The sequence below is a fragment of the Dromaius novaehollandiae genome, chromosome 27 (genome assembly GCF_036370855.1).
Source record: "Dromaius novaehollandiae isolate bDroNov1 chromosome 27, bDroNov1.hap1, whole genome shotgun sequence".
In the NCBI taxonomy this organism is placed as follows: Eukaryota; Metazoa; Chordata; class Aves; order Casuariiformes; family Dromaiidae; genus Dromaius; species Dromaius novaehollandiae.
The window spans coordinates 5,769,161-5,791,489 of record NC_088124.1 but is presented as its reverse complement, the minus strand read 5'-3'; the positions used below and the strand labels follow the sequence as shown (position 1 = coordinate 5,791,489).

Here is a 22,329-nt window from a genome sequence, read left to right as displayed (position 1 = left end):
TAGATAAAAATAACATTGCTTTTTTTCAAGTCTCTAGCATTTAGAGACACGTTCTCAAGGCTTTTCTTTATACTTGAATGCTTACAACTACCAGTAGTGACTCTATCGATTATGAAAGGATACACACTAAATTCTGTTCAAAAAGTTTTATCAACAAAAAACAAATAATTCCTCAGAATTTTGACAAACACAGTCTAACACAGACTAGCAGTTTTGAATTGGGTTTATTTACAGTAAATGCAGTGAATTTATACAAAGTGTACTACTGAGTGTCACTAAATTGCATAGTACACATAAGATTTTTTTCCTCCTATTCAACAACCACATATCTTGCATAGAAAACTGGTTCTTTTACTGTTAAGGCAGAAAACACCATTTCAGAAGGAAATCCCGGGTTTTAGGGCTTGAAATCCCTGCCAGGGGCTATTCTTGCAAGCACGTCTCACACTGTACGCTTGCTAATTTCAGCCAGAACACACCAGCGGCCGCAGTCTCCTAAAACTGAGCCTGGCTTTATAAGCGCTGTTCTGTAGCATTAACTAGATCATAACAGCACCCACCAGGGATTCAGTACTCATGAATATACAGTCCTGTACAAAGAGTTTATAATTTAAACAATAATTCTATTAAATTATCATAGTATATGTCTGCTAGTAACACAGGAGAAACCTTTTAGATTTTCTCTTGGAGAGTGTCCTTTGCTAGAAGACCAGTGCTGTGCTGATTTCATTGAACCCGGTATTTCTGTCTTAATGCAAGACAGTGTGTTTCCAATGATCTACCCAGCTAGCAAAACACTCAGTGTTTGATCAAACATCAGCTACAATCAGCGAGAAACAGCTTTGAAACACTACATTATTTTCTTGACTACCACTGGCACGTGCGCTGTGTTCGAGCAGCTTCACAAACCCACCCCCTTGCTGGGTGATTAGCGTTGTCTGCTCTCTAACGAGACTTCTCCATCCAGTCTAGTAGGATATCCAGCTCACCTAAGGATTTAATTGCTGCAGATGTGACATTCAGCTGAAATGGATATACAAAAACAAGCTGTAAGTAATGATAGCAATTATAACCATGTTAAAGTGAATCTGAGTATCTGCATTAATTAATAGACTTAGTGTCATCAATTTACCCCTTCGTAGTTGGTGACTATTTGCTTGAATTTCTCCATGGATTCCTGGCCACACTTGCAATTGTTTTGGTTATGCTAGAAGAATAAAATAGAATTCATTAGTTTGGAGCATTCATTTTTAAAAATAAGAGATCACTTTCTAACTGTGATGGAAATTATTGTACAGACTGAGTCCTTGTTAAACTGTGAAAAAGGCTGCACCCCTTACACCAGATTCAGCTGAGAATTCACTTTGACAGAAAGGGCCAGTATAAATATTAGTTTTGAGGGCTAACATGGGAGTTAGCTGATGAAGCGGCAAACATAAAATCTCAGTGGACACGCGACCTTCGCTTTGCACGTCACACTTCCACAAATCTCTCGTTAAAACCATTTTTATAAATAAAGATTTTGTAACCTTGTAAAATGCTTGTCTTTACTTATATACCAAATAGAGCAGATGTAAATAAACTTAAGGAATAATCCCGACTTACACACTGCACAAGCTTCCTCTTGATGCTGAGGAAAGAGTTGGCGATGCTGCTGATTTTTCGGTTGATGTAAGAATCCTCAGTCGTGCAGTGTTTGAAGACTCTGTCCATGTAGAAGTTGAAGAGGTGATGGATGATGCAACATTTATCTGAAGACTGAAGTGAAAAATTTTATTTTAAAGGTCTTCCAAAGTGCTGTATACCCACAGTTGCCAGCCACTCTGTCCCCCAGTAGAGCAAGCCACCTCTACCACTAGATGTGGTAGCTGACAGGGTGGTATTTTTGACATATGCAAAGCTTTTTCAGCTCTGCTTGATATATACTGATAATACACATAGGCAATTATTTTAGATTGATTTTCTAGAAGATCAGCATTCAGTAAGTCTCATTTAGTCACCTAAATAAGCTGCTGATTTTGAAGCTGGATATTAGAAGATTCTGAAACCTGGAGCACTGGCCATGTTCGTGCATAGAACATAAGAGAGCGGCAAAAAACATTTATTTTTCTCAGCAAACCAAAAAAATCAGAACTATGATCCTGCAAAAAGGTCAGGGTGAAGAATGTAATTACAAAAATTCAGTTTGCTGAGCACGGTCTTCCCTCTTCCGTAGGGATGGTGCTACCACACGCTTTAACTCAGCTGTTCAAGGCTTGGACTTCCTGCCTCGTGCCCACGACGTGCCCAGCTCCCCAAAGCCGCCTGCCTTCACCTCCTTTGCTCACGTTCACCTACTTTTGGATCCCTTAATCATTTTCCATCCAAATCCTGACTCACCGTGATATGCCTCCACCGACAGACGTGATGGAGAGTCGCTGCTAAAGCTGCTGTAACGAGGGCACTGCCTGTGACAAACCCCCTCTGCCCACTGCTTCTGGAGAAACACACTCAGCACGAAAACCTTTTGCTCACTAAACCTGCCACAGGGGCAGGAACTGACAGAGGGACACCCACCTCCTTTCACATAAGTGATCCGCATCATTTATCCTCCCTGACCTGTTCACTTTGTCGGTGCCTGTATTTCACAGGAACTTAGAAAAAATCATAGTGTTGAACAATTTCCCCCAAAGCTCCGAGCCGGTATGTGTCATAACTCAAAGTTAGCCAGGCAAAGCTATTTAGAGAAAAGCAGGAGACCCAGTAAAGGTACCTACCTTCGTCTTGTGCAGAGAGTGTGGGTGTGACAAAATGCTCACGGTCCTGATGGGGTCTCTGGCTTGCTGCAGAGGGAAAGACAGCTTTGGTGATACGTGTGCTGGCTCTCGAGAAGCTTCGGGAGCAGCACAGAGAAGAGCTTTCCCACCTCCGCAAGAGCACAGAGCAATACTTACAATATTTGCTTTAATTGCAGTGAAACCAGATCTGATTTCATTCACACTCATTGAAATCCTGCAAGGTCCAAAGCGGAAGATTCTGTTCCCATTTGCTAGCATCAAATTCAACCAGCACACAACAGAAAAGAGGCAGAGGAAAAAGTGGGAACCCTTCATACTGCTGTGAGATCCAACGTGCTGGCTGGCTGGCTGGGAGACCTGTTCAAGGAAAGGACAATATTTCCTCACTGTCTTTCCTCTAAAAACTGTAGAAAGATTAATGACAATTATTATTTCTCATTAAGATTTGTAAATATAAGATTTCTGAGCTTACATTACTCACCTCTTCATGGGTTATACATATGTGTAAAAGAATAGCTGAGGTCACAGTAGTAAATACATTGGACAATTCAATTTGTTCACATATGCTATGAGCTAAGTAACATAATTTTGATATTTATGAAAATATACACATTTAAATAAATGTATATGTGCATTAGAACACACACTATTTAATATTCGTTACCAAACCTCATGTGCAAGAGAAAAAAAATTTTAAAAAGCATAAAAGATCTCAAAGAAAAAAAAAGACTGAAAATACCAGTAAAATCTTGCATGTAAATAAAGTTTTCCTCAAAAATTTCAGTGGAAAAATAAATGCAGATAAATTTAGCATTTAAAAGTCTCCTGACTCAAAAAAGCAGGACTGAATGTAATTGTGTCTGAAAGCAGTAGATCTGACAAAGATGCAACTATAGCAGTACAAGCAAATACATACAACTACACACAGCAGAAGCTATTGAGTGTTTTACCTTTTTTCCCCTGATGTAGATCCACTTGTCTCTCTGTCTGATCTGAAGAGCTGTGAAGGACGTGTTTTTATCCAGGCATAGGGAGGAAATAACTCTCGGATTAACTTTTGGGATTTTTCTCTCTTTTCCCAGCATATATTTCCCTTTGTAATTTGCTGAATTAATTACGTAGTGAAAGGGACCAACTCATTCACCCACAGGTGTTTCTCTAGCACATGGAGGCGGGAAATCTTGGCATTTCCTTATCATCTTTTATTCAGGAGGAAGGACGCGACCAAAAGGAGGGCCCATCATAGGAGTTACGTCTCCCAGAGCGCCAAGCTTGGGGGCAGTGATTGCATCCACCCTTCCACCACCCTTGGCCTCCCCCCGTCGGGGAGCGGCGCTGCCAAACCCCTCCTGGAAAAGGGCTTTTCCAGACTCCACGCTGGAGCGCTGGGGTGCAGGAAGCCGAGCGGCATCACCGCATGGAAAGCGAGCGGTGTGAACGTCCCAAGGTGGGAGGGTTTCTGGCAAAATGGTACGCTGCTCTAATCAAAGCAGCGTGACTCAGACTTGTTTCTCAGGGGTGGACCCTTATCTGCTGCGCTTCACCGGCACTCAGCCTGGAGACACTCACGTACGAGAGGAGAGGGCTTTGCAAAGCCGCAGCTCCCACTTCAGGGCCGGAGTAAGTCACTAGGTTTTCAGGAGTGTGCATAATTTAGGTCATCATAATGCACAGTCCAAAGTTATCCTTCTGCAGAGGAAGAGAAATTTCACTCCAATCTTGAAAAGCCTACCAGCCTTGCAGCAGCAGTGGAATCTTGCCTAGAGACTGCTGCTGCACAGGCTACACTTACACTGCTGCAGGTATTAACGACTGAGAAGAAAGTGAACAGGAACGCATGTTCGGTCCTTGAGCACAGCAGACACATTCTCATACTGAAGTTTCAGAAGCAGAATCTCCTGGGAACGAGGGTTTGTCAGCTGGGGCATGCTGTCATGTGAACGTGGCAGTACGATGCCGAGACCCAGGCTGTTTCACAGGGAGACAGTTAGGATGTCGCTGAACCGTGCTTTTGGCTCCAAGGTTAGCTCGGTTGTTTCTGTAACCCCTCTGGAAATAGCTAAGTATGGTCTGCAAGACAAAATGAGCAGTTAAACAATCTTCTTGGACTACTCATTCCCAGCAGGAAAAGTCAGAGGGACTAGAGGACATGTGCATGGCAAAGGAGGACCCTCTATCCCACAACCAACCTCCAGACTAGCCACCAGGCCCTGGATAAGAGCAGGAGCCTGAACGCATGACTCCTGCAATGTAGGTATAGCGTGTGTCTGAACCTCTTTGGGTCAGTTATTACATAAAATTTTCCTGGGTGAGTAATTTATTGATAGCAAAATTCAATCTTGAGAGTATATCCATCATCACAGTAAGACTAGACAAATACTTTTTATGCCCAGGCTAGTCACAGTTTTGCATACCATTGAAATCACCACAATGCACCTAATGAATACCTACTTCAATCCCTATATCTTAGCTCTGTAAAACAACCAAAAGGCAGGTCCAAATCTGCAGTAGGTTGCATTCACCCTTGCCAAGGTGTTGGAGTGATCCCCAGCAGCACGTGGCTTTCAGTACAGTGCCCTCCTCCCTGAATTCCCAGTTTCTGCATGTAATTGCAGCAAAAGTTTCACTTGGAGTGGAGGAAGAGGCACCCAAGGGCCCGCTTGTGCCAACAGCTTTCCCAGGCAACCTCAGTCCACACCCAGTAGCAGTGAGGAAATGTGGGAAGAGGCAATAAGCTGTTACTTAATTATGTAAATTGCAGATGAGAAGAAGGGATTTTTTTTTCCTTTCAGTGACTGAATTGATGCTCAAGAGACAGGTCAGCCAAATGCCAACAGGCAAGAAACAGTCATAGGCTAAAAACTGCCAGCCAGGCTCACGAGGAAAGATGATAGAGTAATAAGTGAGTAGAAGTGAAATGTTATATTACCAGGGTCCAGTACCTTGCTCTGTTAGACTTCTGCATGATCTTGGGTGCATCGCTTAGCCTCACTGTCCTTTTACTGACCATTTGTAGAGCAGCAATAATAGGACCCCCCTTACCTCAAAGCGCAAGTAAGAGAATAAGCATGTTAGATATGGAGACACAATCTGGGCAGTTTTCATCTTTGTTTTTGAAGCATGCAAAGATGGTGTTTGATTATGCCAAGTGTTGGACCTCTGGGAGGTAAGAACATCCCTGCTTTTCAGGGAAGGTCTGATCCAGTATGTCCATTAATGGCAAATTACTAGGGATTTCAGCATGCACTGGACTGAGTCCTGGATGCAACTAAGCACCCTGACTTGACTTTCTGCCCCAAGAAGCTCCCTGCGTGCACAGCACATGTACCGAAGGCTCTCACCTACATGCCAGCTGCAGCAACATGAAAATAACGTCATGAAAATAGCAAGCCATTTCTCACACGCTCTGGGAAGGAAGAGGAAAAGAAGAAATAGGGATTTCTGAAGCACGGTAGCATGACAGTACAGATGGCAAGATCAGGTAATAAAATGGGAAATGACTCCCTGAGGCACTCTCTCAGAATAATTAAGTCTTTCTCATGGAGCAGACCTCACCAAGGGCTGTGCTGTGGGGAAGCAGTCCTTTCCCCTGGGTTCCTCCCTGGCTAGTCACACTAATGGGGAAGGCTCCTCCCTTGGGACACTACGATAAGCACGTTGTGACAGGACAAATTAAAAGTAGTTAGGGCCAGCGCTGCCCCAGCCCCTGCCCGCGCAGCAGGCTGAGGGCGCGATGCGGGACCCCGCGCCGGAGCTGCCTCCTCTCCCAGCCTGCGAGCACTCCCTGGGCGGCCTGGCAGGCTCATTCCACCGATGTCCAGCTTGGGAAATAGCTGCCACGCAGAAACACAGTGGAATGATTAATAGAAAAAAAAATCACCGTCTTGCACGCGAATGAGCACCCAAGGTTTCTTCTCCCCGGCCTACACCAGGCTCGTGCCTGCCTGTACCTACACAGCACAGGTGTCGTCACTGCAACGGGAACTCGGTTTCCCTCTAACTCTGAGTCAGTCCCATGCTTTTCCAGCATCTCTTTTCCAATGACATCAGTCCACGAGCACTGCTTTCGCAAACCCTTCCCTCCGCGAGTGAGCTCACCCCGCGGGAAAGCAGCCCTGCAGGAAGCCTCCCGATGCCCCACCTCTTACCAGCCAGCTCGCCCCTCGGGCCGCTCTGACTCCAGCCGTGACTAACGTCTCATCCGCATCGTCTCATCCGCATCGCCGAGCCAAACAGGCTGCCTCGTTTGCATCACCACGAAGGCGGCAAAAGTGGCATCACTGCTATGGTTACAGAAATACCTCAATAATACTGGAAAACACTGCACTGATGCAGACGAATGACTTGTCGAAACGATTAACGAAGCAGACGGCACGTTCCTGGAGAGCACTGGCGCACAACAGGAGAGCACACACCTATGCACTGACCTTAATAAGAATCATGCTGTTAATAACTGACCACATGCATACATTAACATCAGATTGCCAGTAGAAGTACATTCCTGCCAAAGGAATGTAATTCTGTTGCCGGAGGTAGAAGAAAGCGTTTCCACCAGGTTTTTATGCACAACAATAGTTGGACAGTTGTTTAGCATTCACTCGTTTCATTTAGCTGCCATGTAAATTGTTAAAGTGTCTTACACTTATCATAGCTGCATACTAATGTGAAATATTAACTGTATCAGTGCTGCTGCTGTACCTCTAAATAGTTCTCAGAGTCTTAAAAACTGGAGATTTAATTGCCAATCAGTCACCTGACTATCAAATCCAGAGTCCCTTTCTAACCTCATTTACACAAGTGCTAGCCCAGAATAGCCCTCTAGAAACCGGCAGATTTACGCCAGCGTCTAAATCAGACCCGTCCGCCGTGCAGTCATTCTTTCCATGAGCATCTGCACAGCCGTAGTTTGCTGTGAGAGATGGAAACATGCTCCCCGGCTGTGACTTGCAGCCTGCGACCTGTCCCAGCCATCAAAAATCTGGCCAGCTTCTTTCTCCCCTAATTAGTGTAATCAGAAGAGACATGCCAGCCTCGATGCTCACGGGGAGATATGCCTCACTCGGCTACAGCTCTGCAGCGCTGCTGACAAAAGTAGAAAATTGTTTTTCTCAGTAAACTTGTCAAATGACTCAGAAAAAACTCGGCAAGTAGTTATCGGCTGATAGGTGCAGTACATTCTGTGCCCTCTTTTCGGTCACGTTTCTAACCATAACCACTTTAATAATTCTGAAAATCAAACACTGACTTCTGCTTTTTGGAGGGCTGCAGGCTAAGCATGGATAAACTTCATGAAATGCAACATCTATTCAACCAAGGATGAAAGACTTCAAAAGCCAGCTGGGTGAAACGCCAGGCAACTCCATTTTCAGGATTTCTTCCCCCAAACTCCCAGTCCCTGGGCTGCCTTGCCCCGCTCCGCATGCTCCCCGCAGGATGGGAATGCTGCTCGATGGCTGCGGAAGGGGGTTGGCCCCGGTGCAGGCCAGCAGACCGGGGCGAGCGGCTCTCCAAGACCTCTTTCCTGCTCAGCCCCTTGCTGACAGGCTGGAAAAATTTGGGAGAGAGGCTTAAGGCCAGACCTGAAAACAGTGAAACCTAAATCCCTCTTCAGTCCAAAGCTGTGACCCCAAAAACCCCTGTGGGATTGCCCTGCTTAATCCTACAGGTGCCTTAACTCGCCAGGCACGTTTCTTTTTTCAGTTTTTCAGTTCTCTAAAGTTGCATTTCTGCACGTGTGTGGGGCAGCCTGGACCTCAGCGAAGCCAGACACCCAGCACGCTGCACCCCGGGCTGATCGGGATCCAAAACCAGGCCTCCAGGGCCCGTGTGCCGTTGTCCACCTGCGAGGATGACCCTTGCACACCTGCTTTCACACAGAAAGCAGAAAAGCCAGCTCCCTTCCCCAGCGCAAGCAGAGGGGCACCAGGGAAATGCCCCCAACACCAGCCACGAGCCGTTCCTGGCGGAGCGACCGTCCAGCCCAACCACAGAAACTGCCCCAAAAGTCCCGGGGCCAGCGAGGGAGGAGACAGCATGGAGCCAAGAGCTGAGAGGCCTCCAGCCCGCGGGCATCGCTTCGGCGTGCTGGAAATCCTCGGCGGAGCCACAGGCTGTCTCCTACCTGTGCAGGACTGTGCGACACAGAAAATAACCCTGCCAGTGCCAGCCTCAGCGACCATCTCCACAGAGCAAACGCTGCAGTCATGCACATGACTCACCAATGGCAATGCCCCCGCCAGGCCAGGATTTTACCCCAAGAGGTTAAAAAAATGCAAAAGATTTTTTTTCTTTTTCCTCTAAGATTTCCCCTGTGTGGAAGGAGAGAAGCGTGGTGGAGAATCTTGTACATTGCCACATCTGTTCTGCAGAAAAGCATTAATTTAGTCACCGGGGGTGGTGCGGGGGGTGTTGAAGGTTAAATACTTGCTTCCCCTGTTTTGATAAAGTGTGAACTAATATTTTGGTTATCATAAATGGCATCTTCCCCAAAGGGAAATGAATATTTCAGGTCTTTACAGCTTAGAGCCTACTGTGATGTACAGCTAAAGAGCAGCTCCTGCTTGCTTTTCATGAACCATCCATTACTTGGATTTCAACAGCCACCTCTACATTTGTAGGTACCTCTGCCTGCAAAGCTCTAGAGTAGGAACTGCATGTTCCAAAAGCAATGAATCCAACGGAGCTGCTAGCGTGCTCAAAATTAAGCATGTGCATAAATTCTGTGCGATGCCAGGGACCAGACCAAGGAAGTTCAATGAACTTCTGCTAACTTCAAGAGCTGCACAGAGAAACAAAGCGATCTTGTGAAATTTTCACCCCAAAACTGCAACACTCCGGGAATTTTCCAATAGGTTTAGCAGTCACCCTTCTTGGGTGAATGTCACACTTCTGCAATCTTTTTTCCAGATTTCACAGTCAGAGAGTGGATTTTGATGATCTAGCTTTCCACCCTCCTGCCCCCCCCCCTTTTTCCCACCATGTTAAGGAAATTGGCTATTTCAGCAAAAATTGAGGGAAAGGTGCCTGAAAAGAACTGCTTTGACACTGAAGATGAGCAAAAGTTTCCTGCTAAAGAATGATATAAAACCCAAAACCCATGCTGAGATTTGCGCTAGCCTCCAAACACGCATACATTTTGAAGAGTCAAATCTGCCAACAGGGTTAAGCGCTCGCTTAATCAATGAGGCTTTTTCAGTTTTCAAGAGGTTTCAGAATCCTTTGATGTGGGCATCTGACATATTAGTAATTGAGCTTCTCCAAACAAATGGCTACACCAACATACAGAAAAAGAAAATGATGAAATATAGTCAAGATTTCAAGAAGAGTTCTAGGTGGCCTTCAAGTCTGAGTGCTGACAAGACGAATATTTAGCAAAGAAATGAAACTCTCTTGAAAGGTCTTTCTGAGGGAGAGAACTGTGATCACTGAACAGGAAAAATTATTTAAACAAATAACTTCCACTTTTAAAACCTACTAAAAGTCCCCATACACATCTTCCCTGCATAATTTACATTTGAGTACTATGCCTGGTTCTAATTCTTGATTTTTTTCCCTCTTGCAATTAGAGGCGAAATAATAATTTTTATTACCATCTATTGCCACCCTTTACCCAGGGCTCCAGTGGAGACCAGGCTCTGCTGTCTACAAAGTAAGTTTGTGCCTTGGAAAATGGGCAATCTAAAAGAGACATGAGACAGAGAAGAGGAGACAAATATAGAAAGTGCTAAGAATCAAAGAAAATAACTGATATCAAGGACAGTGATTTTCTATACTGGGCCTGCGGATCTTCAGCTGAGGCCATGGATATTCCCATTACTCACCGAAGAATTTCTGCAGCTGGTGCTGGGCTGCTGTTCACTGCCAGCGGGCTCTTGGTCAGCAAAGGCTTGTTGCTGTTTAGGAGAACAAAACTGAAGTTCTTTACTTTGAAAATTCAAATAGATAGTGACAGAAAATGGCATCAGTTATCAGGATATGCCTGGAACAAATAGTGATTAAAAGAAAAAACCACACATACGCACACACAATAGAACAATGGAGGGCGTACAGCACTAATGGGGGGGGGGGGGTCACTATTTGCACTTCTAGATAAGCCATAGAAGACCAAAGACTTTAAAATACACTGGGTACAGCCAGTAATGTTACTGGCATGCAAAGTAGCTGTTTTCTTTAAGAAACATCAAATCACCATCACCCACTTAAAAGCTTCAGCCAGAAAATAACTTGCAAAGGGATGGCTTTAAAATAACCAGCTACATTCAATGGGCTTTTTTGTATAGAGCAACTGTCTGAGGACACGTATGGGAGAGATGCGCTTCGAGTGGCCCTCATTCGGAGCAGGCTGCTCCTGCAGCGACGGGCAGGACTAGCAGACGTCTGCACCACTAACTCCGTGTTGCGGCAGAGCTCGGAGGCTGAGGCGGCCCCAGTGCTCTTCTCGCAGGGTCGGGACCGGGTGGGGGGCCAAGCACGTCCCAGCGAGGGGGCTAAACTCGCATGCGACCGCCCTCCCTGCTCCTGAGACCAGCCCTGCAGACATGCAGACACGGGACATGGATTCCTGCTCACACGTTACGTATACGAGTACGCGGCGCTGACCTGGGACCCAAACCACAGCGGACGAGAATGAAACTTTCCGCTTGAGGTACCTAAATGCTTTCGACAAGCTTGATTTCCCCATAACAAAAACCTGTGGAGTAGCTGAGCAGCTGCTTTGCTAGTGCTTACCTAAACTTTGGTACAAAAAAAGGCTCTGCTTGGGTTTTTTGGTTTGTTTTTTTCTCTAATAAGCATCTATATTAAACACTTCTGCCCTAACGATTAGCTCATGCAAGGCCATGTTGTGCTAATAACTGCAAAGCCAATGTTAGACCATAATGCTCTGCTTTGATACTTGTATTTGGCTGCACAGAAATGACTGGGTGATATGTAGAAGAGACATGAAACATCAGTAACCTGCTGTTGCCATTGTTGCTGCCAGGGCTAACACAGCTGGCAGCCAGCTGAAGCAGCCAGGGCTGGCTCCGTGCTCCAGAAACCGGCCTGGAAGATGCTAGACCTCGGTCTGCTGAAATAAAGGGACTTATCACCCAGCTATTGTGTCCCTCCCCTTCTTATTTTCAGAAGTACAAAACAAAATAAACTGATTTAACAATAAAAGTCACCAGGGCATTTTTAGAAAATTGAGCTTAGTCCAGCTTCTGAGAGTTTACGATTCGCATCGCTTTTATATAAAAGCAAGAGAAAGTCTTGCTACTTGTTAAAATGCCTGGGCCTTGCCTAAGTCCGGAGGCCAAGCACCCACGTACAGCACCCCGTTAGTCATCGGTCGATGCGGGTCTGCAAGGCAGGGTCCTACCAGTAACAACTGGCAACACTACGCTGTCTCACAGAGCACTTTGGGTTTGCCTGAGAGAGTAAGATCTGCTGACGGTGCAGGCCAAAAATGATGCCTAATAGAGGAGAAACTGACTGCTCACTGCTGTTAGATCAATTTTTGAATTATCTGGGGAGCAAATGAATCACTCTGATAGCCAGTCAGAGCTCTCATAGATTTAGCTTTCACCAAAACTGAAACTTGCATTTCAGTAAATTGGCTGTGGATTTTGCATGTAACCCAGCTCTTAAATATAAGTTTCAGTTCTGGCTGGGTTAATACTGTCTTGAGCACATATTAACTCAGGACTTGAATCAGGCTAAATTTCACAGTTGTAAGGGGTCAAAGCTGGTTTCATTTGTGCTAGATTCATGAGAATCAAAACCGAAATAGTCCTGAAAGTGGGAAGTATTCAGAGCTCAGTCCAGTTTCTGCACCAAACTTGAGGGCAGAAAGATAAGAGGAGGGAAAAGAAAGCAAAAAGTGCTTTTGCTAACAACTCACAGCCACTTGGCTTTCCTGTTTCCTACATTATTTGATAACACAGGTCCTGTGGAAACAAGCCAAAACCAGGCAACTACAGGACCCAGCACTGAATCCCTCAGAAGCAGGGATGAGAATTTTACCTGCAGCGTAAGAACATGATCTTTCCTTACCTGCTCTCTGGAAGCCTGATTCAGAGTCATTCCTCCCCTGACTTCTGCAGGGTGGCTTGAGGAAATGCAAAGGAAGGGCAGTGCCTTCTATTAAATTCAAGATACTTTCCAGAGAGGTGTGAGGACAGAATGACTTGTACTGTTAGCAGACATTGCTTGGGGACCATCCGCAAAACTGGATTTTTCCGTGAATGTAGTTTCAGCCCCTAGCAGCTTCAGTCTAGAGACACAAGCTTCACCGGCAAGGCTCAGCCCTGCACGTCCCGACGGCCCCAAAGGGCTCGGTTCCACGGGTCTCATCCTGGAAACGCAGCCCTGAGCCGACAGCGGCCCGCGGGGCTCGCTGGGCCCCCGGTGCCGGGGAGAGCCCCCCTTCCCCACGCGTCTGGAGCTCAGCCCTTTCAGCAGCCAGCAGGGCTGCAGCTTGTTTCCAGGCAAAGTTCTCAGATAATCATTCTACAAGGCAAGGTTAATCTTCCCAGAGGTTTGCCCTGCTGTCAAAAGCAACGGAAAACAACAACAAAAAAGGGACTTCAGAGCCTGATCCGGTTACTGAAGAAAACCTTCCACGGACTTCAATGCAAACATAAACCCTGGGCAGATTGTGTAAGAAACGCCGTAAGAACAGCACTGAGTGGGCAGCAACTCCCCCAGCTCCCCCGCTACACCCCTATTTCCTTCGCACACATCCAAATACAGAGACAAAGCCTGGCTGGTCATGCTGCTCTGCTCAAGCCTGCGGTTCGCTGATGCCTTTAGATAGTGCCCCGAGAGCAGTGAGCAGTCAGGAAGCAGACCAGACACCTGTGCTTATGCAAAAAAAAGAAAAAAAACAGAGCTACAGTACCCCGGGAGCAATGTTATTTCAGTAACAGCTTTTCAGTTGCTGAACTCGCTGCTTTCATGACTCAAGTTCACTTTTTCTTCTTGGTTTTGTATATTTCAGTGGATAAATCAGAGTTTTGCATCCATCCGTCTAATTCAAATACCTCTCGGTAGTAACGTCCATATTTCATCAACAGCTCTCTCTGCAAAAAAAGATACAAAGGGGATCTGAACACACAGAAGTAGAAACCTGTACACGGAATATTTAAAACCCCATCACATCTCTCAAAAACATGTCTGAAGGACCAGTTTTATCAAAAATCTCTGTTTAACTATGTAAAGTCAAACTAAGATTTTTTTTCACCCTCCTACATAATATATAAATCGAAAGTACACTTTTGTGCTGAGGCATGAATTTTTGACTGAGGCATCTTTTGTAGTTTGGAACACATGAACTGAAAAGGGGCTGCTAACTACAAATCATCAACTTCAAATAAACAAAAAAAAGGAAAAAATATTCTGCCAATAATTTTATTTTATTTTTCTTTGCAAGAGCACGGGTATCAGCAGCACTTTCAGGGGTGCTTGTTCTTGGAATCTGCATCACAAAAATTGTTCCCTTTGCCTTGGCTTTTCAGATGTGCTTCTGAAATGTCAGATTTGAATACAAACTTGCACGGCAATCAGTACTTTTTTCTAGTTGAGTAACACTTCAGCTCAGCCCCATGCTTCAATCTCTACCGAACTGCTTGCGGAGGAGCAGGAGGTGGGGAGTCCCCAGTGGGCCACCACTGCTTCACAGAGATATTTTAAAAGCAGATAGCAGAGGCCAGGGGGAATGAGGGAAATCCCCTCTTACAAAATTATTGCTAATAGGCAACCTCTTGGGTTACCCTACGGTATTGGTTATGACCCACGGTCATGTGTGCCACACGCCACATCACTTGCAGTGGCACATGCTTATTTGTGCATCATGGAGTAGAAAAGAAAGCCCAGAATTTCTCAAAGGCCAAGGTGAGCAGCTCTGGGTCATGCAAAAGGACCTCGCCACGATCCTGCTGGGACAGAGCACAACAACAAGACAGCAAGCTGGCCATTAGCATCCCCCCGCACGGAGGCCGGGGTGCGAGGTTGGTGTGTCACTGGTTCATATTGCATCACTGGTTCATCCCCTAATAAGTCTCTGGGTATGGGCACTTGTCTCAGTATCTACTGTGCAGCTATCCCCATGGATAACAGTGGCAAAACTGCAGCCGATTAGAAGACCTACCGCGCCAGACCTCTTGGAACCGCGGCTGCTGACAGCCAGCCCAGCAGTCAGCCTAGCAGGAGCCAGGACTGTCGAGGGTCAGGAGCTGGAAAGCGCAACAGCTCAGGACCTGGAAAGGGCCCGTTTGCAGGAGCCTAGCTAAGATATAATCATTTTGGAAAACCAGCCCATAAAGCACCGGAAAGCCCAGTCCCCAAGACAACCTGTTCAGCATGAGCTGTTGAGAGAGAAAAAAGACTGAGAGGTCTCAAAGGCAAAGACGTTCTTCCATGCTTTGTGAAAATGGGGCCAGGTCCAGGTTATTTCTGAGCCTAATTTGTCTCCCGAGCACATACCTTGACATAGTTTGTAGCCACATGATTTCTTACCTATTTTATCACGGAAACGCCAGCTCGTTTTTCATCTCTCCTTGCTCAGTACGTGGCATGACAGGATGCTCAGCATGTGCCTACCACACGCTGCCCTGAGCTCAGCACTCAGCCGTTGCTCGCAGCGCTTTTCTGTGGACTCGCAGCCTGTCGTTGCACTTGTCTGCTCCAGAAACAACTCACTTAGTGCTTAGCATACCTTGGAGATGAAAAGATAGTATTGTGCCCATTCCAGAAATGGTGCTGAAAGAAGAATTAAGTTAACCTAATTGCGTAAATACAGGTCTCACAAGGGATTTTCATACATGGAACTGCACTAGCAATAATCTGTAACTCAGGTTATTGTACTGTTCATATGGGACTTTAAAAACTTTTGCTGCTGTTACTTAACAAAAGGCCTTTTGTTGCTTTGCTTCTCATTTCTAACTTCGATTAGCAGCAAAAGAATAAAGCACAACTCATTACGGCAGCATATATACCACAGTAGTTTCTTTTCCTATACTGTAATCATGTTTTCTGCTTTTACATTAAATGGTTCATGAACGAAGAACCAGGTATTCTTATTAGTATTCTATGGCCCTTGTCATTCTGATCTTCCCAAAATATATTTAACCCCTGTTGTTCCATGCAGGAGCAAATTAACAACAGAGCTGTTAATTTGGTGAAGAAAATCCAGACCTGATTCATGACACCTGCAAGTGATATATATTCTATTGGAGGAGAAATGGACAAAGAATGAAACCAAGCACCTACATTTTTTGCCATTACCTGCTTAAATCATCCCTGCGCCATCAAGTCTAATGCCTTGTTTTCAGGGCCTGATACTTCTGTGGCAAGTGAGTGAAAATGCCTCCATAATTCATCTAGGCAATCAAGATATGATTCTGAGCAGCTCTTCGTCTGATTTCTAAAAACCACAATAACTAGTTTCTTTCTTAGGAGCATTCATAACTATAAACAGTTTTTATATTACTGGTCATAGTGTTGATGATAAATCATGACGAAGGCAATACTCTCTAGAAGATCCACACACACCAGTGATACCAAAACTAGAAAAAAGAAACTCGAACAGCAGTTGTGAAATGACCCCTTCGAGAACAGGGAGGTTCAAAATTCATAAGGCATAAGTCAGTACAAGACATGTTTGGGTAAGTCAAGATGGACCGTATGTTCAGTCATTTTTGCACACTTTTACTTTCTTGACTTACCTATAAACATGCTGCCCCTTCTCAAAACACCTTGCTGAGCCTCTGTGCTGAGGGTGAGGCAGGGCTCGCCGAGTGCCCGTGTTACCCCTCCCCGCTTCCCGAAATGCCAGTGCAGAGACTCCTTCAGTTCCTTTAAGCAGAGAAATAGGGCAGTGCTGTTAGCATGCAAAAATCCCAGCTAACAATTTATTTCAAAAGAAACAAAAAAACAGAAGAAAGCTAAGAACATCTATGTTTGTATCCGTTCCCCTGCAGAGGGGGAAGTAACCTCGTGTGGGAGATGCTCGCATTGCCAGTTTGCGGCGCTGGAAGGCATCCCGTTACGGTGGCCGTGGGCTCGTTAGAAGACCCAGTGTACAACTGGATATCATAACAGCGGTGATCTCATTCATGACTCTGCCCAGGCCAGGGCATAAAAGGGATCCCTGCATGCAAGCTGGGAACAGAAAGCACAGGTCACTCTTCTGAACTGTGAGATGGCACCCTGAAATCCAACAGCACGTAGGGAACTTGTAACAGAGCTAGCTGAACATGAGTGCAGAGTCATATATTACTGGAGTCATGAGTCCCAGAGTCATGCTGTAGCTAAGAAAGTGGTTGTGAACAGTCAGAAAGGAAAGTATTAAATAAGGATATTATTCTCTATTACCTTGGGTTTACAGGATGAGTGAGAGCAGACTTTTCTGGTACCTGGTGTGCTGAGAAATGGGAAAAGAAGGTGAAAAATGCTACAGAAATTAATTAAGGTCTATATGAAGCCCTATACCTTATGCCTTGAGATACTCTCTATTAAATTTACTCAAGAAAAGCTTAAAAGCTGATATTCTCACTATTTTTTACTACTTGATAGAGAACCTACAGATCCAATGAAGTCTTCATTAACTGATTTTTTAGAACAAGATTTCAGCTTGATTTAGTTCAAATAGAAGATCTGTACTTGATAAGAAATTTCTAAGTGGGGTTCTCCCTGTGTCATACGAGAGGTCACACTAGAGATCATCATGTCTTCTGTTAATGATTATTAACCTATTTCTGGACACTTAGATGTTACATGAGACACTATTAATGACATTGGTTAAATTTCCAAGGAGTAATTTGGGATTTACCTGTTGCGGTTGATATGAGTCACATTGCCAAATATAGAGCAAGACTGCTAGAAAGCAGGTTTCCAGAAGTGAAAAATCCTACGTCATGCCTTGCCAGCAAAAAATGCTTGAAAAAAGAAAAAAAAAAAAAAGCAGTCCACTTTATGTTTAACCCATCAGGAACTGTTAGTCATCAGAGTCAATGCTGCTGAGAGAGCAAGTGAAATTGCTGCAAAACTGCTATTCATACCAGATGAATAAATGGCCGCAAGGTCTGTTTCCCCCATAACGTCACAAATAGATGACAGATCTCACAAATCTGAAGAGATGAGAAATGGGAAATTTTGGGATAGGAAAGAAAGAAATACTCCATTATGATAGCCTGGAAATCTAGGGGATTCTTAAACCTAAATCTGTAATACACAATGTGTATAATATACAACGTCCCCTTGTCCAGAGGCAATGACAGAGAATGAGAAGGCAAAAAAAATGGAAAAACGTAGACAGACAAACACTTGCCAATCCGAGAAAAGCTACAGCCTAGGCCTAGGCCGCACCTTTACTAAGAAGCCTGAACTCTTGCTTCTGTACAAACCATGGTAGGACACGAGCTGGCTCCGTTTCCCAGAAGGAAATGCAGCACGGCAACCCAGGGTGCTCGGGATGAAGCTGAGCGCTGCAGGGGGCTTTGCCCTGCGCAATCACCACCTGAAAGTGGCGGGTCTCATCCACAGCTACTCGACTTGGTGAAGGAATCTGAGGGACCTGCCTAAATCCTCCAGGCACTTGTATTTTAGGAGTAATTGAGTCGCCCAGGAATATTGCGGCTCCTGTTTCTTTTGCTGCGCCCAGCAGGGATGCAGCGGGGCGCAGGCCCATCCTCTGGCTGGGCAGTGGCACCCATGTCACAGCGGTGCAGCATCTGCTGCATCGAGGCAACAGCACTCCAGTGAGCTGGGACAGCTTTGTGCGGGACTGGACACAACTTGAGCGTCTCTCAAACACTGCGCCACTGCCACATTCACTTCTGCAGAGTCTACAAGACTGTACGCGGTGTTGCAGAGGAAAAGCATCTGCCTGAATATCTATCTTTTGCTGCAGGAAAGCAATACTGCTGTTTTGCTGAATATGTGTTTTGAGCCTAACAGCTCTTAGAAGATTGTGGGAAGCAGGGTAAAAGTGTATGAAAGACTTTTGAGTAACATTTTTTCCTTCCTGAAATGATCTTCTTGGCAAACATGAAAGCTGTTTCCTAAAGGTTTAGAAATACGCCCACGTCCCCGGACACTCTTTAGGAAAAGGTGCTTTATTCATTCATGCAACCACTTCGTAGTACTGCAGAGTGAATGTATTTCCACAGCAGTAAGCAAGAGTGAGTCAGAGTGAAACTGCACCGTCAAGATCTCTGACATGGCAAAGGAAATACAGGTAAACACAGTATAGTATCATCAGTGCGCAGGCCAGAGTTTCCTTTATGGAACGGACACATCTGGCTTACGCTCTTTGTATACCAAAAAAACAAAACAGGTTCCAAAACAGTGAGGAGGGAACTGCACAAGACTGAGAACCACTCTTAACTATCTTGGTGTCAAACTGTCATGACTCCACCGAGACCCATGGATTGCTCGAATTAAGAGGTGTGGAAACAAGAACCGCTTCCTCAATGGGAAGCAAGGAGTCCTCAGCACATGCAGTGCCTGCAGCTGCCCTGGCTCCTGCTAAGGCAGGAATAAATCCTGCCTCAGCCCAGAAGCTAGATCCAGCCAAAGTCAAAGCTGAGACTCTGTCTGAGGTCTGTGCTGCAAAAGTGGTATCCCATGTACTCAAAGCCTTTTGCTAGCTTACGTTCCCCAAAAAGCTATCAGCACCTAAACCATACACGTCCTTCTAAGACACCAGACTAAATGGGTTTAATTCCTTGCTTTTGTTACGTGGTACAAGCTGCTCACCAGGCAGCCTGAGAAGATTGCCCGGCCACAGGCACGTCCTGAAGCACCAAGTTAGTTCAGCACAAGGCTGCCTACAGAGCAGCTCGGAGGCATTGCCTAGGTGAGAAAATTGCACCCACTTACTTTTTGACATAAATTTAGACCCACTTATTAAACTGAAGCAGCCTTCAGTGGACACTCTTGGTAGCGAAGCTTTACTGACCTGAAGCAGATTCAGATTAATCAAAATAGACAAAAATCTCCCAGCGTGGGAGCGAAGGCTGAAATCAGAGAAAGGCAGGATTGTATCAGTGGAAATTATTTCTGTCTATTTTTGACTGAGCCATCTTGCGCTGCTCTCTTTTCTCTTTCCTCATCACTTCTGGCTGGTGGTCAAGAAAAGAAACCACACTGATGCACTAGAACAGGGGAAGAAAAAGGGATCACAAAGTATATGACGCACTGTGAGTCAGATAAAACATCTAGTGTCCCTGCAATGATTCACTAGAAGCATTCCTGCTCCTGTCCTTTAAAAAATAATAAAAAGTAAAAAAATAAGAAGGTAGCATTGACAACAAAAGGAAGACAAATCAAAACACAAAATCCTGCATCTCCATATTAAGAAAAGTTACTTCACAGCTTCCGAGTTACTGAAGTCTCATCCCCTTGCACTCACTCCTACATAGTCTGACACCAAACTTTCATCTTTTTGCTCCTAAAATAGAAAAAAAAATCTTATGGTAATGGCAAAGTAATACTTTGCATTTTTCAAGCATCTTTTGCAACAAGTTCCTTCATAGAGACTTGCAAATGTGCATTCGCAGAGGTTCAGTGCAGCAAAGGAAACAAGAAATGAAGTGACTTGTGTCCAAAGCAGTAAATCAGAGGGAGTCCGGGAAGAGCAAACTATTTTAAAATAACACAAGACCTTTCAAAGAAAATCCTCTCATTTCAGAAAAAGCTAAATTAATCTCCACTTTCTCTTTCTTGGAAAACAGATGGTCAAATCTGTAATAGACAGCTTTATCACAAGGAAGCAGGAATATGCACGTGTATGAATATCTATAGAAGGAAAGAGAGAGCGCGCATGCATTCACTACAGGAAAATGGAAAAGGAGGGAGACATCAGAGGCATTATCTTCAGCACTGACATGGTAATTTTTATCAGAGCTCAAACAATAACTCTCATTTGACACAATACACCCAGTTCAGAGAGCCAGCACTGGGCTGCTTGTGTGAGGTTAGTGTAAGATTGTCCATTTACAGGAAACGAAAAAGCACTAAAGTGAGCCAGAAACACAAATATGTGAGTGATGCAAATGAGATAAGGCTTTTGTCGTTTTCACGTATACCACATACCAGCAGAGAGAAACACCCTGCAGTGGGCAGGGGTGCCACAAGCGTGCCTGCTCTCTGCTCGGAGCCTGTCCACGCGAAAGCAGCTCTTCTGCCATTCCTTTCTCCTGAATGCTGCAGACATTGCTCCTGTATCCCTGGGAAAAGAGAGGCCACAATCATTTTTCTTGTAAAGAATTTGGTCAGTTGTTCCTTTGTTGATTCCACCCTGTTTCACCTATTTTCTAAAAGGTCTTAAGGTGCTGATGCAAACACTTCTCCCCACAAATTTTAAATGTAAAATTAAAAATAACACAAAGCTAGAGCTTGGAAGGAGTTCCTTCAACTTCCAGAAGTAAGGTACATGCGGGAAAACGTGCGTTGGATTGTGCTACGAATGGATATAGTTACTGCTGTGTGCTTCTTCAACACTAGCTACCCCCTTGCGCAGCTCCCGCTGGGCTTTCACCTTCAGAAATCCAGGGACACAGAGTCCTGGACAGCAATCATGGGAACAGAGGCATCACATCCCTGCATCAGGCCAGAAATCAATCACCCAAAAAGCCTCTTTCTGACATTGGTCACACCGAGGTTCTTGGAAGAAAAGCAAAGCAGCAGCGTGCAAGTCGTCCTGGCTAGAGGATGACTTGGTGCATACGTAAACAGCAGAAAAAAATACGGCCGTCCCCCGCCAGAGCACCGGGCTCAGGGCAGCCTGGTTGTGTTTGTGCGTCCTAATACGCGGCAGGAGCCGGCTCGGCTGGTTCACGGCACGCTCAGCCCTGCTCTGCTCTGGGAGGGGGCGAAGGCTGGGTGGGGGCCACGCGTCCCATCAGCGGACCCTCGCCCTACCCGAGGCCACCCCTGCTTCGGCCTCGGCCACGGCGCCCACACGTGTCTCCAAGCTCATCGCCCGAGAGGCGTGCCGAAAAAGCCGCCGCTGTGAAATTCAAAGGGTTTCGTTCTTGGTACAAGACACAACAAAGAAACTACAAATTGTGCAGCTGAAAATGAAATATCTTAAAGGCATCTGAAATTAAAAAGAGGGACATTCTTATCTCTTGTGGTCAGAGGAAAAGGGCAGAGCTAGGAAGATGGGCATATTAGTTAACAGCAGTACTTGGACCTGAGCAGCAGTTCACAGTGAGCTGGACTGGAGTCCTTCACCGAGTCCAACACTGTTCTCCCTCACAAATTCTTTATGGAACGAATCCAATTAGTATTCAAATAAGACACTACCTGAGGTTTGGGAACATAGTCTCGAGCTTGTTAAGTCAGTAAAAATTCACATTGACTTCACAAGACCCAGGCATTAGCTGGAAAAAAAAAAAAAAAAAAAGATGATTATTATTTTATCTGTATTTATAGGATATCATTAGAATGCCAAAGGAGGAGGCAAGGTATTTGTACAAGTTCATTAAAAGCAATAAAACTGAATTATGCATGGTGTGGGGATCCTAAGTATAGGTGTGATATAGAGATTTAAAAATGGAAAAACCTT

The 22,329-nt window shown here is 45.2% G+C and overlaps 1 protein-coding gene across 4 annotated transcripts; it reads right to left on the bottom strand.

Moving 5' to 3' along the window:
- Positions 1-205: 205 nt before the first annotated feature.
- On the bottom strand, positions 206-22,146 carry LOC112990133 (interleukin-20-like). 4 transcript variants are annotated; one of them, XM_064498095.1, is made up of 12 exons: positions 22,068-22,146; positions 20,853-20,986; positions 16,481-17,692; positions 15,273-15,471; positions 13,657-13,837; positions 10,598-10,669; positions 3,728-4,847; positions 2,934-3,134; positions 2,757-2,822; positions 1,606-1,758; positions 1,133-1,207; positions 206-1,023 (listed from the first exon to the last, which is right to left on the bottom strand). In XM_064498095.1, exons 7-12 carry the CDS (start codon positions 3,860-3,862, stop codon positions 946-948), a joined length of 708 nt encoding a protein of 235 aa, XP_064354165.1. In that variant the 5' UTR covers positions 3,863-4,847; positions 10,598-10,669; positions 13,657-13,837; positions 15,273-15,471; positions 16,481-17,692; positions 20,853-20,986; positions 22,068-22,146; the 3' UTR covers positions 206-945. The 4 variants fall into 4 exon arrangements, with proteins under 4 accessions (XP_064354165.1, XP_064354166.1, XP_064354169.1 ...); XM_064498096.1 differs by lacking the exons at positions 16,481-17,692; positions 20,853-20,986; positions 22,068-22,146 and having other exon boundaries at positions 15,273-15,611; XM_064498099.1 differs by lacking the exons at positions 10,598-10,669; positions 13,657-13,837; positions 15,273-15,471; ... (1 more) ...; positions 20,853-20,986; positions 22,068-22,146 and adding exons at positions 5,720-5,819; positions 6,119-9,705.
- Between the last annotated feature and the right edge of the window lie 183 nt (positions 22,147-22,329).